The sequence below is a fragment of the Salmo salar genome, chromosome ssa01 (assembly GCF_905237065.1).
Source record: "Salmo salar chromosome ssa01, Ssal_v3.1, whole genome shotgun sequence".
In the NCBI taxonomy this organism is placed as follows: Eukaryota; Metazoa; Chordata; class Actinopteri; order Salmoniformes; family Salmonidae; genus Salmo; species Salmo salar.
Genome location: NC_059442.1, coordinates 26,624,271 through 26,641,840, shown reverse-complemented (window position 1 = coordinate 26,641,840; position 17,570 = coordinate 26,624,271). Strand labels below are relative to the sequence as shown.

The window sequence follows — 17,570 nt, the reverse complement described above, 5'->3', positions numbered from 1 at the left end:
GGAACTCTAGTGTGGGGTAAACACCGGTAATATTGCGATTGATATCATTGCGATTGATTTTAATCTGTCACATTCATACCGACACAATTACATTGTGTCCACTTAAGGACATTTTCATTCTGGGCAGGTCTCACATCAAACCCACTGACATGATCAAACCATAGAGAAATAGGATTTTGTTATCAGGTAGTCGTTTACCCAAGGATTCAAACTATAAATATCTACTGCCCTCTACTGTTGTACTGATGTACTGAATATTACAGAAGCTACTGAGCTTTTACTTGTCTAAAGCATATTACAAATTGCATAGAAAATCGATACTTGTTAATTCTGTCAGGAAAATGAATTATTTATAATGATCAAATTCAAAGTCTTGCAATATTAGTGGTAGTGTCAGAAAGAGTTCCCTTTCACAGATTCAACACACAATCAAATCAGGTTGTACAATCCAATATCTTTCTGATAAAATGTCATATTTTACTAGACAATCCATCATCCATGTCTGTGTGTGTCTTTATGTAGAAGTATGCATATTATCAAAGACAATTTGATAGATTTTTGACTACAACGCCTACTTCATTCAAAACAACTTCATTTCCCAGCATACACCTCATTTACCTATATAATCTGATCAGCTGATCTGACTTGGCTGGCAACAACAACAATCATAGCGCACAGAAATTCGCTAGGGAAGGGGTTGATGAACAAAACAATGACAAAGCTTGGAAGGATTTCAGTGCAATAATATATTTTAAAGTCTCCCGAAACGGATTGGGCTATTTTTCTTTGTATGGTTTTGTTGACCGACCAGTTGTTATCCTAGCATTCGGCTATAATATTATTGACAACCGAGTTTACCAAAACTGTCTAGCTTGAATAACACAGCTAGTTAGCTAGCCAGCCAGCTAATGTTAGCTGTTTCAGACAGGGTGATTGGGATTTGTTGTCGGTGTTTTGTTGATCGGAACTCGTAGTTTGTCACATTGACATTGGAATAACGTTATTTTAAACGAGCTAACTACGTTAGTTGGCTAACTATTGTTTAAATGTCAAGCTACAGGCAGCTAACTTACTAGCTAGCTTTTTAGGCAGCTGTCAGCTAGGTGGTTTTATTTTCGAGCTAGGTAGCAATTAGGAAGCTAGCTAACAAGGGAAGTGATTTATGTTTGTTTCTAAACAGCTGGCTAGTTTTCCCAGCTGTGGTTTCAAGTTGGTGCCAGTTTGCACATATTCAAGTTAGTGTGGTTAGCTATATGTTTCAGGGAAGTTGTCTTGCCAAACATTTGTTTTATTGCATACATTGTGTTTCCAGCTTTACTTTGCTGTAACGTATTTATTCTGGCAGTGTTCTAATGTTCATGAAGCCAGTTATAACCGTAATGTATGTTATTGTCAAGAGCAGGTTGACTTAAAATAGCCAGAACAAACATTCAACCATATTGCCTCACAGTACTATATTTGCAATGTGTCACATATTGACATTTTTGTATGGAATGCTGCAGTAAGCTGTAAAAAATTGTAGTGGATCTTGAACCTTTACAGGTTAATTGGAGCACTGTCACCATGCATCCCTGTTAAGTCTACTTATATCAAGTTGTCTATGTTGTAGGTGTAGCCTATAAAGCACACAGTATTTAATACTAAGGTCATGTGTTATCACTGAAACTACTTGATTGATATTTATTTACTCTTCTTTTGGGACTATTTGGCGTTATAGTCAAATTACTCCAGCTAGCATAAAACTGTTCAGATTTGGCTTGTGAAGGAAAAATGAGTGGTCATGGTTCATCAGAAAAGGAAATTAACACCAGTCTAATTTGTCAAGAGAGCTATGCTTGTGGGGGCTCAGAAGAGGCTGCTTTTGAATGTGACGAATGTAGAAGCTTGCAGTGTGTTCGCTGTGAGCAGGAACTCCATAGTCAAGAGGGCCTGCAGAACCATGAACGGGTAGCGATAGGCCCATGGCATGTACCCTACTGTGACAACTGCAGAGGAGGGAAGGAAAGGCCAGTGAATGGCCGCCGCCACAGGTCTGTCGTCCGCTGCCAGAGCTGCAAAGTCAACTTGTGCCAACCGTGTCGGAAAAGCACCCACAATGGAGGTAACAAGAAGAAGCACCCACTCACTGCCTATCCTCCTCCACCCAAACCTGCAGAGCTCAACTCAACCCCTCCACCCAAACCTGCAGAGATCAACTCAACCCCTCCACCAAATCCTGTTGAAGTCAAATTAACCCCTCCACCCAAACCTGCAGAGATCAACTCAACCCCTCCACCAAATCCTGTTGAAGTCAAATTAACCCCTCCACCCAAACCTGCAGAGATCAATTTAAGCTTATTGGTAGACGAGGCAGAAGTCCAGAAGACAAAACTTCTGGAGAAAGTCTGCAGTTTTCTTCTGGTTGATGCGAATGAGGAGATGCAGGTGGGTAGTGAAGGGAATAAAAAAAGTCCTTTGAGTTTTTGCATTCTGTCAGTTTTGTTTCTAAACTAAATTGTGTTTTGTGAAATGGAATTACCTCATCTGCTAATTCTACTCTTTTTTTTTTTCTCTCCAGGTAAAGGACGATGGCGCGTTTGTGAAGAAATTGAACTGCAAGCCTGACAAGCTGATCAAGGTGGTGTCCGTCTTTGGCAACACAGGAGAGGGCAAATCCCACACTCTGAACCACACTTTCTTCATAGGCAGGGAAGTGTTCAAGACCTCCCCCACACAGGAGTCCTGCACAGTGGGGGTGTGGGCGGCATTCGACCCTATCCACAAGGTGGTGGTCATTGACACAGAGGGCCTGCTGGGTAACAGCTCCAACCAGGGCCAAAGAACACGTCTCCTTCTCAAGGTGCTAGCTATCTCCGACCTCATAATCTACCGCACCCATGCCGACCGCCTCCATGACGACCTCTTCAAGTTTCTGTGCGACGCGTCGGACGCCTACCTGAAGCATTTTACCAAGGAGCTGAAGGCCACTACGGCCCGCTGTGGCCTTGATGTACCTCTGTCCACCCTGGGTCCGGCCGTCATCATCTTCCATGAGACCGTCCACACCAAGCTGCTGGGCTCAGGTCAGTGCTGAGAAATACTGTAGTCAACACTTACCATAGTGTACTGTACCCAAATCGAAGATTGTTACTTGCTGCACTCATCAGTCTCTATTGTTATTTCACCTTCCTTGACAGAGTGGAAGCAGGAATACAGTAGATTCATGCATATTGTCAAGAATTCTGCTATACAAGATCATAAAACATGTGATTTGGTAATTACGGGTGCAAAATCCTACTCATCCCTATCTCCCTTTGACACGCTAAGACTAGTATTTGTTATTCCAACAGAGCAGTTTTGAAACCGTGTGAACAGGTAACTGACCAGTCAAGCAGTTTGAATAATCTAGAGTCCTTTGAAAGTATGTGGCTGTTGAACTGTAAATTATTTTATATCCCTTGAAATATACTGAACAAAAATATAAACGCAACATGCAACAATTTAAAAGATTTTACAGAGTTACAGTTCATATAAGGAAATCAGTCAATTGAAATAAATGAATTAGGCCCTAATCTATGGATTTCACATGACTGGGAATACAGATATGCATCTGTTGGTCACAGATACGGTACCTTTTAAAGAAAGGTAGGGGTGTGGATCAGAACCAATCAGTATCTGGTGTGACCACCATTTGCCTTGTGCTGCGTGACACATCACCTTTGCATAGAGTTGATTTTGGCCTGTGGAATGTTGTCCCACTCCTCTTCAATGGGTGTGTGAATTTTCTGGATATTGGCAGGAACAGAAACGCGCTGTCATGCATGTCGATCCAGAGCATCCAAAACATTCTCAATGGGTGATATGTCTGGTGAGTATGCAGACCATGGAAGAATTGGGACATTTTCAGCTTCCAGGAATTGTCTATAGATCCTTGCGACATGGGGCTGGGTGTTATCATGCAACATGAGTTGATGGCGGTGGAATGGCACGACAATGGGCCTCAGGATCTCATCATGGTATCTCTGTGCATTCAAATTGCCATCGTTAAAATGCAATTGTGTTCGTCATCCGTAGCTTATGTCTGCCCATACCATAACTCCACCGCCACCATGGGGCACTCTGTTCACAACGGTGACATCGGCAAACCACTTGCCCACATGCCCACTTGCCCGTATTTTTATTTTATCTAACCTTTATTTAAGTAGGGAAGTCAGTTAAGAATTTATTCTGATTTATAATGACGGCCTATCAAAAGGCCTCCTGCGGGGATGGGGGCTGGGATTCAAAAATAAATTAAATAAAAATATAGGACAAAACGCACATCACGACGAGAGACAACACTACATAAAGAGAGACCTAAGACAACAGCATGGCAGCAACACATGACAACACAGCGTGGTAGCAACACACCATGGCAGCAGCACATGGTAGCTGCACAAAACCGGGTACAAACATTATTGGGCACAGACAACAGTACAAAGGGCAAGAAGGTAGAGACAATACATCACTCAAAGCAGCCACAACTGTTAGTAACAGTGTCCATGATTGAGATAAAACACACACGTGGTCTGCAGTTGTAAGGCCGGTTAGACGTACTGCCAAATTCTCAAAAATGACGGAGGTGGCTTATGGTAGAGAAATTAACATTAAATTCTCTGGCAATAGCTCTGTAGTCAGCATACCAATTTCACGCTCCCTCAACTTGAGACATCTTTGGCATTGTGTGACAACTGCACATTTTAGAGTGGCCTTTTATTGTCCCCAGGACAAGGTGCACATGTGTATTAATGCTGTTTAATCAGCTTATTTATATGCCACAACTGTCAGGTGGATGGACTACCTTGGCAAAGGAGAAATGCTCACTAACAGGGATGTAAAACATTTGTGCACAACATTTAAGAGAAATAAGCTTTTTGTGCGTATGGAACATTTCTGGGATCTTTTATTTTTAGCTCATGAAACATGGGCCAGCACTTTACATTATATTTTTTTCTGTGAATGTTTCTTGTCTTTAGAATTTGACTTTTTTGTCCTAGAATCTTTTTGTTGTTGTGAGGCACCTTCCACCTCAGTTTTGATTGATCAACGTAATAAGTGGAATGTTCTTTTTATGAAGGGATATATAAACGTTAAGTCTTGTCTTCTCATCCTGTTCTTCGTTCTCCCTCATTCGTTCTCCCTCATTTATAACAGACAACTCATCAGAGTCTGTAGATCGGTTGCTACTTGAGCGGTTCAGGAAGCTAGGCCGTTTCCCAGAGGCATTCAGCTCCATCCAGTACCGAGGCACACGTACCTGCAGCCCCCCAACAGACTTTGGTGGCCTACAGCGCACCCTGGAGCAGCTGCTGGACAACAACGCCACCCGCTCCCCTCGCTCCCCAGTCGTCATCTTCAAAGCCTTGCAGGTAGTAGACATGCTTATAACTCAGTCAGTAGTCACCTGGCTCCAAAACAGTTTCAAACAGGCTCACATTTACATAAGGAAAACACTAAAACATCCCGTTCTTGTTTTAGTAAGTTTCAAACATTGCTATTCAATAGTTACAGATCTGTTTACTTTCACACAATTTGAACAATCTAGTCAGGCTATGTGTATGACATTTCTGATGTATTGTTTCTTTCTGTCTAGGCCCTGAGTGAGCGCTTCAATGGGGAGATCTCTGATGAGCTCATAGCCCACAATTGCTTCTTCCCCGACGAGTACTTCACCTGCTCCTGCCTCTGCCTCAGTTGCGGGTAAGTCCTCTCATTTATTTCATTTTCTCCATCTCATGCCACTGACTACAGCGAGGGTTTTAACAAGTCACATTGTTGTTGCTATTTTAGCTCTGGCTGCAAGAACAGCATGAACCACCTTGGGGAGGGGGTGTGTCATGAGGCCAAACACCGCTGCCGGTACTCACCCCAATACGACAATCGCATCTACACCTGTAAGGTTAGTCCTGTGGATATCCACCTAAATCTTGTACTACCTGAACCCAATGTTGCCATATGACATTCTGAAGATCTGACTCTGTATCAGGCTGACCGCAATGCCTCTGTTGTCCCACTAGGCCTGTTACGAAGGGGGAAAGGAAGTGGTGGTGGTTCCCAAGACCTCTGCGTCCTCAGACTCTCCGTGGCTGGGCCTTGCTAGATATGCTTGGTCAGGGTGAGTGACACTAGAGGTCATCGTTTGGGGTTGAATTTTTACCGGTGTCTCTAATTTTAAGTCATGGTGCTTTTTGATCTAGAATCACCAATCCATTCATTGCTAACCCCTAGCCGTTTACTAACTTATTTGGTGCACTCCAGATATGTCTGCAGATATGTAGTTTGTCTTGAGGTACAGTGCATTCGGAAAGTATTCAGAACCCTTTTTCCACAATTTGTTAGTTACAGCCTTATTCTAAAATTGATTAAATTAAACATTTTCCTCATCAATCTACACAATACCCCACAATGACAAAACTAGAACAGTTTTTGAAGATGTTTACACATTAAAAAAAAAAGATGCCTTTTACAATTTACATAAGTATTCAGACCCTTTGCTATGAGACTCGAAATTAAGCTCGGGTGCATCCTGTTTCCATTGATCTTCCTTGAGATGTTTCTACAACTTGTTTGGATTCCATCTGGTAAATTAAATTGATTGGACATGATTTTGAAAGGCAAATACCTGTCTATACAAGGTCCCACAGTTGACAGTGCATGTCAGAGAAAAAAAACAAGCCATGAGGTCAAAGGAATTGTCCGTAGAACTCCAAAACAGGATTGTGTCGAGGCACAGATCTGGGGAAGGGTACCAAAAAATATCTGCAGCATTAAAGGTCCCCAAGAACACTGTGGCCTCCATCATTCTTAAATGGAAGAAGTTTGAAATCACAAAGTCTCTTTCTAGAGCTGGCCGCCCGGCCAAACTAAGCAATCAGGGGAGCAGGGCCTTGGTCAGGGAGGTGACCAAGAACCCAATGGTCACTCTGAGAGAGCTCCTCTATGGAGATGGGAGAACCTTCCAGAAGGACAACCATCTCTGCAGCACTCCACCAATCAGGCCTTTATGGTAGAGTGGCCAGAAGCTACTCCTCAGTAAAAGGGACATGACAGCCCTCTTGGAGTCTGCCAAAGGGCACCTAAAGGACTCAGACCATGAGAAACAAGATTATCTGGTCTGATGAAACCAAGATCAAACTCTTTGGCCTGAATGCAATGTGTCACATCTGGAGGAAACCTGGCACTATCCCTACGGTGAAGAATGGTGGTGGCAGCATTATGCTGTGGGGATGTTTTTCAGCGGCAGGGACTGGGAGACTAGTCAGGATCAATGGAAAGATGAACAGAGCAAAGTACAGAGATCCTTGATGAAAACCTGCTCAGGACCTCAGACTGGGGCGAAGGTTCACCTTCCTACAGGACAACAACCCAAAGCACACAGCCAAGACAACGTAGGAGTGGCTTTGGGACAAGTCTCTGAATGTCCTTGTGCCCCAGCCAGAGCCCGGAATTGAACCCATTTGAACATCTCTGGAGAGACCTGAAAATAGCTGTGCAGTGACGCTCCCCATCCAACCTGACAGAGCTTAAGAGAATCTGCAGGGAAGAATTGAACAAACTCTCCAAATAAAGGTGTGCCAGGCTTGTAGCGTCATACCCAAGAAGACTCGAGGCTGTAATCGCTGCCAAAGGTGCTTCAACAAAGTACTGAGTAAAGGGTCTGAATACTTTTTTATTTTATTTATAAATTTGCAAACATTTCTAAAAATCTGTTTTAGCTTTGTCATGGGGTATTGTGTGTAGATTGAAGGAAAAAAAATAACAATTTAATCCATTTTAGAATAAGGCTGTGACAAAATGTGGGAAAAGTGAAGGGGTCTGAATGCTTTCCGAATGCACTGTATATGGTTATAAATGCTCTGTAAAATGTAACTTTTGTGTTTTTGTGTGTGTCTGCAGGTACGTGATTGAATGTCCAAACTGTGGGGTGATCTATCGGAGCCGGCAGTACTGGTATGGGAACCAGGACCCAGTGGATACGGTGGTCCGCACTGAAATCCAGCATATATGGCCTGGGGTAAGAGAACTACCACACCACATACCTACTAAAATACTTCTAAATGCCTATTGGTATTATTTCCACATTCTCAACATAGTCTTATATGTAAACAAAAGAACTTGTAAACTTCTTGCAACTCAATGTTCACTTTCCACAGGCAGATGGATTCCTGAAGGACAATAGCAATGCAGCACAGCGTCTGCTGGATGGTGTTAACTTCATGGCCCAGTCTGTGTCAGAGCTCAGTGTGAAGCCTGCCAAGGCCGTCACCTCCTGGCTAACGGATCAGATCGCCCCGACCTACTGGAAACCCAACTCCCTCATCCTGGTGAGTGACAGAGGACCAGCACACACACATCATACGTGGAACAGTAGAGTCAACACTTTCTTGTCCAGGAACCTGTTTATTGCCCTTCGCTGCTATTCAGCTGGGGCCAATGTTACACAACCCATGTTTGCGTGTCACAAGATAAGGCTCAGATCGACCCCTCGTACTAGATTCCCTAGTCAATAACTGCCTCATGTTTTTGTTTTTCCCCTGTAATGTCCAGACATGCCTTAAGTGCCAAGAGGTCTTCCAAGACAACGATACCAAGCATCACTGCCGTGCCTGTGGGGAAGGGTTCTGTGACACATGCTCGTCCAAAGCCACGCCTGTCCCAGAGAAAGGCTGGGGTCTGGCCCCCGTGAGAGTCTGTGACACCTGTTATGAGCAGAGGGCCACACATACAGGTACCAACACCTCAAAGCCAAAGTTAGCCTGTATGTATTTATTATTAGCCATGCTGTACAGTGGTAACTTAGTATACTTAGCCTTTAAATCTGTTTTTAGCCTTACTTAGTCTGCATACGTGTTTATTTTAGCCATACTGTACAGTGGTAACATAGTTGTATGCTTTGTACAGAGCTGTTGCACGCAGAGGTTGAAGATGAGGAAGGTGGAAACCTAGCCAGGAAGGTTGGAGAAGCAGTGTCAAACACACTGGGCGCCGTGGTTACTGCTATTGACATCCCACTGGGTGAGTGTTATGTAACACAAGAGCCAGATAGAATTGTGTAATGGGCAATGACTGCAGGAATTTAAACCCATGGACAGGCTGCCATCTGGTGGCATATGAAAAATGTCTCTGCTGCTCCTTATCACAAATAAAATTATTTTTAGATACTGCAGTATTAGGATATTTTTATTGTTCGACATGTTATTGGTTTAGCATTGCACTTCCATTCTACTGTAACAGTCGTTTTTTACTGTGTGTCTGCTCTCTCTTCAGGTCTGGTCAAGGATGCTGCGCGTCCCACCTACTGGGTGCCTGATCAGGATATCCTCTCTTGCCACAACTGCCAGTGCAGCTTCACTGCCAAGTTGTCCAAGCACCACTGTCGCGCCTGCGGGCAAGGCGTGTGTGACGAGTGCTCGCTGGAGCGTCGGCCGGTCCCGTCGCGGGGCTGGGACCACCCTGTCCGTGTTTGTGCTAACTGCAACCAGAAACCTGGAGACCTTTAACGGGGCTGGCCCTCTTCCCTTACAACACTCGACTGAACCACCTCTTAACCCTCTACCCACCCCTTATAGACCTCCATTAAATGGTTCTGTCCCGTGTCTGTGGCAAGTATGTTTTTAGTAAATCTAGTTTTAGGGTTTCTGATGCCTTGTGGAACAACAGGGACATCTATGTAAATTGTCCTTATCAAAAGAGTGAGCCAGGAAGATATTTTGAGCTCCTCATTCACCCAAATCACAGCTTTTTTTAAAATGGTTTAAAAATATTTTTCTACCATGGAAAAAAAGTACATTTGTAGCATGTTAGCAATGTTATTTTCTTGAGAACCCTGGGGGGGGGTTTAGTTTTAATCAATACTTTCCATAAGGCCTTGTTTTACTGATGTTACTACTAATGTTGAGGGGATAATGGTGTCAGTGAAGTCCCTGCTGCAGGTTAATTGCATGCTCTACTACACTATTTTAGGTTTGCTCTAAGTCTGTTGCAGCTTTACAAAGCTGCTGCTTATCATGGCCAGAAAAAAAAGAAAAAAAAAGATTTGACTTAGATTTGAGCATGCATGAGCACCCATATCCCATTTTTCAACCAGTCTGTCAAGAGTTAGTCAACTTTAGATTTTGGATATTTGGTCTGCAAATAGCCTTTTGGGTTACTGCTTCTGTTGACACTAACTTCATATTTACTTCAGAGGTTATGGTTCTATGAAGACATGGAATTATGCTAGAAGAATGTGAAATCAGGATTTTAGAAACGTTGTTTTGTAGAAAACAATTGTTCAGCTTGAGTCTGAAAGATGCATAGCCTTTGAGGTGTTCAGAGGGTCTGGTGATCTCTGAATAAATCAATACCTAACCTCATTGTTATATTTTAACTTATACTGGGTGGTATTTTTGTAATGTATCTGACAATTTCTGTTACTTGAGTGTATACACATGGTGTGCATTATGCACCTAGAATTTGAATGGTGTGGCAGTTACTACCGTTTGTTTGAATCTTGTTTTATCACCATAAGCATAGGCTGGTGGGAAAATGAACTCAGCATTTGTTTTCAGCCCTCTGCTTCTGTGGCATTATTTGTCATCCATGTTAAAGATTGCAGTGTCAAATAGATTGCATGCTCATTCTTTCATATTATTTTGTGCTTTTTAATAATTGAGAGATGATATGCTATGCTATATGTAGACAGTAAGTCATAAGTTAGTTTAATGTGGTTTTATTTCTGAATACTGTTATTGGTATATTTGAGTTCAATTGCTTTCTTGACTGGAAACTGTTGTCCTTCATTCATACAACACTTGGATATGCACAGTCAGCTAGCATTTATACCTTAACCATTTCACTTCTTTGATGGTTAGATGAATAAGAGGCTGAAATGTCAGAACCCAGGGAACAATATTACCTGGATACATGCCAACCAAGCACATAGAATGTCTATTTCCTTTATCTGTGTTTGGGTAAAAAAGGTTGTCCTGCAAGCATTTTAAGATAATTGTCATTTTGTTAGATTTGTATTTTATTTTTGCCCTTTTGTCTAAGCTGTAACCCTAGATGGTGAGGTATAGAAATTACGATGGAATCTGCCTTGTCTGCTGTCAAAATGTTTCTGATTGAATGATGTCATTGTATGAAACTAAGTCATGTCTGTGTTGCTAATATTGCACAGAATAATAGCCAGGAATGTCAGCTATGTCCCCATCTAGTCCTTTGTTTTCCAAACCTATTGCTTGAGAGAGAGAGAGACCTTTGTGACCGAAATGATAATGGATTGAATTCTCGAATCGACACTCCTAATGCACAGACAAGAAAGAGGTATGAAACACTATGTTATGCTGTTATTGAACATAAGATCGTGAGAAAGTGTGGATGTCTGCATATTGACAATGTCCATAAGTGGTGGAATAACTATATTATTAAAGTCTTATCAGCTCATGGCTGTTTTATAGTTATTTGGTTGGGGAGGGGGCTATGGATATTTAGTCAGGTTCTATTTCATATTTCTAATAAGATCTGCTCTTCGAACCCTGGCAACCTTAGTTTTGTTGCATTGGTGGGAAGAAAGTTTGACAACTTTAGCTATCTCTTCAAGAAGTCTGTATCATAGACATATGGTCGGTATTCCGTTTTCTACAATATAAATACAGGCAGAACCCTTTAAAATCGTTTTGACAGTTTACTCATTGAATTTACCACACAGGCCACGCCTTATTTACGTATACTGTGGATGCATTGGCCAACGATTTTACCCCGAGCCCTGATTGGTTGCTCTTGCGTAGGTTTCCCTCAGAACTGCAAGACGCTGATATTGCGTTACAGTGTAGCAAAATGGCGGCTGTCATTCAGAACCCACTAAAAGCGTAAGTAATTTTGACAAATTGATAAAATTCTATTTTGTTACTTTGTTGCCAATACTTCAATTAAAATGATCCGTCTTTTCAAGCAAGTACAAGACGCGTGCAAATTAGAAATAATGCTGTCTTAGCATTTTGTGTATGTCTACTTGCATAATGTGCCACTGCTTTCACCAAAGTAGCACCTACTTAGTTTTTTATTAGACATTTCTGCTTAAGATTTACAGTATTCTAGCTATGATATTGGCTATGATATGCGAATGATATATGAATTACACATTAGGCCTATAGCCTAAACCTGCTAATTTATTGACTCCCCATCCAGAGACGCTTTGACCGATACTTTTAATCCTACTTCAAATTAAGCACGAAAGTGTTTCAACATGCATTGCGCTGTGACGAGGACGAAAAAAATACAATATTACATTAATGTTGGATATTTACGTAATAACATTGACATTCCGATTCAGAGAGTCGTTTATAGTTGGTATGAATTGTCGACATATCAACTTTGGCGCTGAGCGCAGATGTGGTCAGGTCCAGGACCCGGTAGAGCAAGGGAGGAGGAATTTTACATTTGCATGCCTTTCCTTCCGAAAGCGAAGTGACAGCAACGTGAGCCCCGGAATTTCAGTTGGAGATAGTAGGCCTATGTATTTTGTAACGCCTGTGCCATAATTTCAGTTTTATCCTACGCTCTGTGTGCACCACTTTGTCTCTACAGTGTTTGTCCATGACTCCATATTTTTTAGTATCTTTTTATTTAACTAGGCAAGTAAGTTGAGAACAAATTCTTATTTACAATGACGGCCTAACCCGGACGACGCTGGGCCAATTGTGCACCACCCTTTGGGACTCCCAATCACGGCCGGTTGTGATACAGCCTGGAATCGAACCAGGGTCTGTAGTGACACCTCTAGCACGGAGATGCAGTGACTTAGACCGCTGCACCACTCGGGAGCCCTTTAACATTGTATCTAACATTCTTTTGTCAGAAAATATCTATTCATCCATTGAAGTTGAGAAAAAACTATTGCCAATTTAATAGTTTTAAGGCAGGTTTGTATGTATTGAGTGGTATTGACAACGCCTGTATGTACATTTTCTCAAAGACATGGACAAGATCGACCGGTTGCTATCCATGTTTGGACACTGACAGACTGTTGTAGTGCAGCAGGACAGTTGAGGTATAACCAGACCTTTTGGACTGTGCAGTACAGATGGCGAGACTGTCTGGAGGTGAAGAAAGAGGGATTTAACTTGACTGTGCCTTTTAAAATGGAGGAGTGGTGCAGATTAGCCTGGTCCAGGATACTGGGCCCATTTATCAGGATGCTATGGCAGATGTCAGTAGTGTAGAGAAAAAATGTTGGTTGGATGGGCCTGCAAAAATTTGGTGGGGAAATGTGATTACATTTTGAGGGAGGCTAAATTCCTGCAATTCTACACATTTTTCTATGGGGCAAAGATACAATTTAGCTGTTTTTAAAGCTGATTTCCTGCAATTCTACACATTTTGCCATGAGGCTGAGAATTTTTTTAAAGCTAAACTGTAGGTGTGTTGACTGATAAAGGCATTGGATTATGAGCTGTCTTGTTTGCTAAATGAACAAATAAAGTAGGCAGTGGCATGGTGCACAGTGACATATCCCTCAATGCGGTCATATTTGTGGCTTATTGGGGGTGTGGCTTTCAGTTATTTTTGGCCAACCATCCTATGAGAGTGAATGCCATTCCAGTTAATCTGAATGTCATTCCAGTGCACTGCTCTGAATTCTGAGGTTGTTTGCATGTTTAGGTAAAAAGACTAATGTCCCGTTTGGAACAAGTAGAGCGAGCATATCTGCTCAATCTGATTGGGTGGGCCCAGGCCCACCTGTGCCTACGCTGCTGGACAGAAGACCCATCTGCTCCTCAGTAGAAGTGCCCTGGCACCCCCATGGGCCCTACAGGATCAAGGGAGTGTGCTCCTTGCCTATACCCGCCATTTACGTATGATTGCCATTGTTATTATACATTCATGACTGCATAAATGAGAGGGAAGAGCTCTACCACTGACAAGCATAAAGGGATAGTCTTGTTTTATAATTTCATGGCTGTGTTTCCCAGTTGGCACAATGTAGCCTAGTTTGAGCATGTGCCATTTTTGAAAATACATTTTGCTGGACTAATTTCCTACAAACCACTTTATCCTTGCATCCAACAAGATCAACCTACACATTCTATTGTGCCTGAAGCTGCTGCTGCTTCATCTCGTAGAGAGGTTTTAACATTCAAATGTGGAATGTCTCCTCGCTATAAGCTATGCTTAATGAAGTGTTTCAATCTGCTATAATTAGCCACACATCATTTTTCAGATTATAATTAGTCACACTTGACACTAATTGGATGTTGCTCATGTGGACCAGTTTGACAATTTTGTATCAAGAGTATTCTTATTTGAGATTAGGCAAATTTAATTAGGGAGTCTTGTTGGCTTTGTTATAGAGAAGGATGTGGTGGGTGTACCTTAAGTGTTGCTCCTCCCACACTGTGTGTGTTAATTCCTGTATGCATGAGAGGAAGATATAGGGTGAGAAGAAGAGATGAGAAGAGGGAGAAGGGCCTCAACAAGCTACTGATAAAATGGAGAACAAATATTGAGCCTGTGTGTGCACAGGCCATGTGTGTTATCTTTGAAGATGACTCGGTGAACTGACTATCTTAGCTATAGGGTAAACGTGTTCGATAGGAAGTCTTGTATGACACTATGCCATTACTCTGTGGTTGGCTTTGAGTGAGTCATGCTGTATGTGTATTGGTACTGCAGTGAGGTGTAGGCCTATCGTCTGGTTTTCCTCTAGACCTTATCTTGGCTCTGTTGTGCTGATGGTTGTAATCAAGGGCCTGTTGTCAGGATGCAGTCTCACTCTAGACCCTCCCCTCTTTCTATGCTGCAGCTCTGGCTTCCTGTAAAGCTGACATGTACCTACAAAACCCAAGACATTTGCCTAAACAGATCTCAAAAGGCAGAAGTTGGTGGAGGAAATGTTTATTCTGAAGAATGTGTATTGTATTGCCCTTTTTCAGCCTGTTGGAAAATGTATGGCTATAACAGAGTATCAAGGTCTAGACAACAACATTGTAACTCCAACACTGTTACTTCAGCCCTCACAGGCCCTAAACTATACTGAACAAAAATATAAATGCAACAATTTCAACGATTTTACTGAGTTACAGTTCATATAAGGAAATTAGTAAATTCATTAGAGAGCCTTAGGACCATGCCTCAGGACTACCTGGCCTGATGACCCCTTGCTGTCCCCAGTCCACCTGGTTGTGCTGCTGCTCCAGCTTCAACTGTTCTGCCTGCGGCTATGGAACACTGACCTGTTCACTGGACGTGCTACCTGTCCCAGACCTGCTGTTTTCAAATCTCTAGAGACAGCAGGAGCGGTAGAGATACTCTGAATGATCGGCTATGAAAAGCCAACTGACATTTACTCCTGAGGTGCTGACCAGTTGCACCTTCTACAACCACTGTGATTATTATTGTTTGACCCTGCTGGTCATCTATGAAGATTTGAACATCTTGGCCATGTTCTGTTATAATCTCCACCCGGCACAGCCAGAAGAGGACCGGCCACCCTTCATAGCCTGGTTCCTCTCTCAGTTTCTTCCTAGGTTCTGGCCTTTCTAGGGAGTTTTTCCTAGCCACAGTGCTTCTACACCTGCATTGCTTTCTGTTTGGGGTTTTAGGCTGGGTTTCTGTACAGCACTTTGTGACATCAGCTGATGTAAGAAGGGCTTTATAAATACATTTGATTGATTGATTAATCCCTAATCTATGGATTTCACATGACTGGGCAGGGGCACAGACATAGGTGGGCCTGGGAGGGCATAGGCCCTCCACTGTGGTACCAGGCCCAGCCAATCAGATTGGGTGTTTCCTGACAGAAATACTCCTCAGTTTCATCAACTCTCTAGGTGGTTGGTCTCAGACGATCCCGCAGGTGAAGAAGACGGATGTGGAGGTCCTGGGCTGGAGTGGTTACACGTGGTCTGCGGTTGTAAGGCCGGTTGGACGTACTGCCAAATTCTCAAAGAGAAATTAACATTAAATTCTCTGGCAACAGCTCTGGTGGACATTACTGCAGTCAGCATGCCAATTCCACGCTCCCTCAACTTGAGACATCTGTGGCATTGTGTTGTGTGGCAAAACTGCATATTTTAAAGTGGCCTTTTATTGTCCCCAGCACAAGGTGCATCTGTGTAATAATCATGCTGTTTAATCAGCTTCTTGATATGCCACACCTGTCAGGTGGATGGATTATCTTGCCAAAGGAGAAATGCTCACTAACAGGGATGTAAACAGATGTGTGCACAAAATATGAGAGAAAAAGCTTTTTGTGCGTATGGAAAATTTCTGCGAACTTTTATTTCAGCTCATGAAACATGGGACCAACACTTTTTTTTAATATATATATATATACATACAGTACCTTGCGGAAGTATTCGGCCCCCTTGAACTTTTCGACCTTTTGCCACATTTCAGGCTTCAAACATAAAGATATAAAACTGTAATTGTTTGTGAAGAATCAACAACAAGTGGGACACAATCATAAAGTGGAACGAAATTTATTGGATATTTCAAACTTTTTTAACAAATAAAAAACTGAAAAATTGGGCGTGCAAAATTATTCAGCCCCTTTACTTTCAGTGCAGCAAACTCTCTCCAGAAGTTCAGTGAGGATCTCTGAATGATCCAATGTTGACCTAAATGACTAATGATGATAAATAGAATCCACCTGTGTGTAATCAAGTCTCTGTATAAATGCACCTGCTCTGTGATAGTCTCAGAGGTCCGTTTAAAGCGCAGAGAGCATCATGAAGAACAAGGAACACACCAGGCAGGTCCGAGATACTGTTGTGGAGAAGTTTAAAGCCGGATTTGGATACAAAAGGATTTCCCAAGCTTTAAACATCTCAAGGAGCACTGTGCAAGCGATAATATTGAAATGGAAGGAGTATCAGACCACTGCAAATCTACGAAGACCCGGCCGTCCCTCTAAACTTTCAGCTCATACAAGGAGAAGACTGATCAGAGATGCAGCCAAGAGGCCCATGATCACTCTGGATGAACTGCAGAGATCTACAGCTGAGGTGGGAGACTCTGTCCATAGGACAACAATCAGTTGTATACTGCACAAATCTGGCCTTTATGGAAGAGTGGCAAGAAAAAAGCCATTTCTTAACCTGTTAGGGCTAGGGGGCAGTATTGACACGGCTGGATAAAAAACATACCCGATTTAATCTGGTTACCACTCCTACCCAGTAACTAGAATATGCATATACTTATTACATATGGATAGAAAACACCCTAAATTTTCTAAAACTGTTTGAATGGTGTCTGTGAGTATAACAGAACTCAAATGGCAGGTCAAAACCTGAGAGATTCCTTTACAGGAAGTGGCCTGTCTGACCATTTCTTGAACTTCTTTTCCATCTCTATCATTTACTAAGGATCTCTGCTCTAACGTGACACTTCCCACGTCGTCCATAGGCGCTCAGAGCCCGGGAAAAAACAGAATGTCCTCATTCCAGCCCCAGGCTGAAACACATTATCGCCTTTCTCAAGTGGCCGATCAAGGGACACTGGGCTTATTCTCGTGACCCCGACCGCCCACGCCTTTGGGATTTTTTTCCTCTGTTTGCCGAAATGGAGAT

At 42.5% G+C, this 17,570-nt stretch overlaps 2 protein-coding genes across 3 annotated transcripts in view; both read left to right on the top strand.

Annotated features, from left to right (window-relative positions):
• The first annotated feature begins 642 nt into the window (after positions 1–642).
• LOC106588908 (zinc finger FYVE domain-containing protein 1) lies at positions 643–11,445 on the top strand. Its single transcript, XM_014178485.2, has 11 exons — positions 643–2,424; positions 2,558–3,062; positions 5,173–5,387; positions 5,612–5,718; positions 5,809–5,917; positions 6,036–6,133; positions 7,915–8,032; positions 8,172–8,342; positions 8,566–8,746; positions 8,920–9,033; positions 9,286–11,445. Exons 1-11 carry the CDS (start codon positions 1,771–1,773, stop codon positions 9,516–9,518), a joined length of 2,505 nt encoding a protein of 834 aa, XP_014033960.1. The 5' UTR covers positions 643–1,770; the 3' UTR covers positions 9,519–11,445.
• Positions 11,446–11,766: 321 nt separating this feature from the next.
• The window catches only part of LOC106588971 (zinc finger protein DPF3), a 55,614-nt gene continuing 49,810 nt past the window's right edge, over positions 11,767–17,570 (top strand). For both annotated transcript variants that reach the window (XM_014178686.2, XM_014178604.2), the window contains exon 1: positions 11,767–11,870. In XM_014178686.2, the coding sequence (XP_014034161.2) occupies positions 11,839–11,870 (32 nt within the window). In that variant the 5' untranslated portion in view covers positions 11,767–11,838. The remainder of the gene's footprint in view (positions 11,871–17,570) is intronic.

Bases quoted from the DNA above. Each gene is read 5' to 3' on its own strand.
- LOC106588908 (XM_014178485.2), top strand. From the start codon at position 1,771: ATGAGTGGTCATGGTTCATCAGAAAAGGAAATTAACACCAGTCTAATT. The intron at 5,388-5,611 runs GTAGTAGACATG...CTTTCTGTCTAG, and splicing joins TCATCTTCAAAGCCTTGCAG to GCCCTGAGTGAGCGCTTCAA. The intron at 8,033-8,171 runs GTAAGAGAACTA...CACTTTCCACAG, and splicing joins TCCAGCATATATGGCCTGGG to GCAGATGGATTCCTGAAGGA.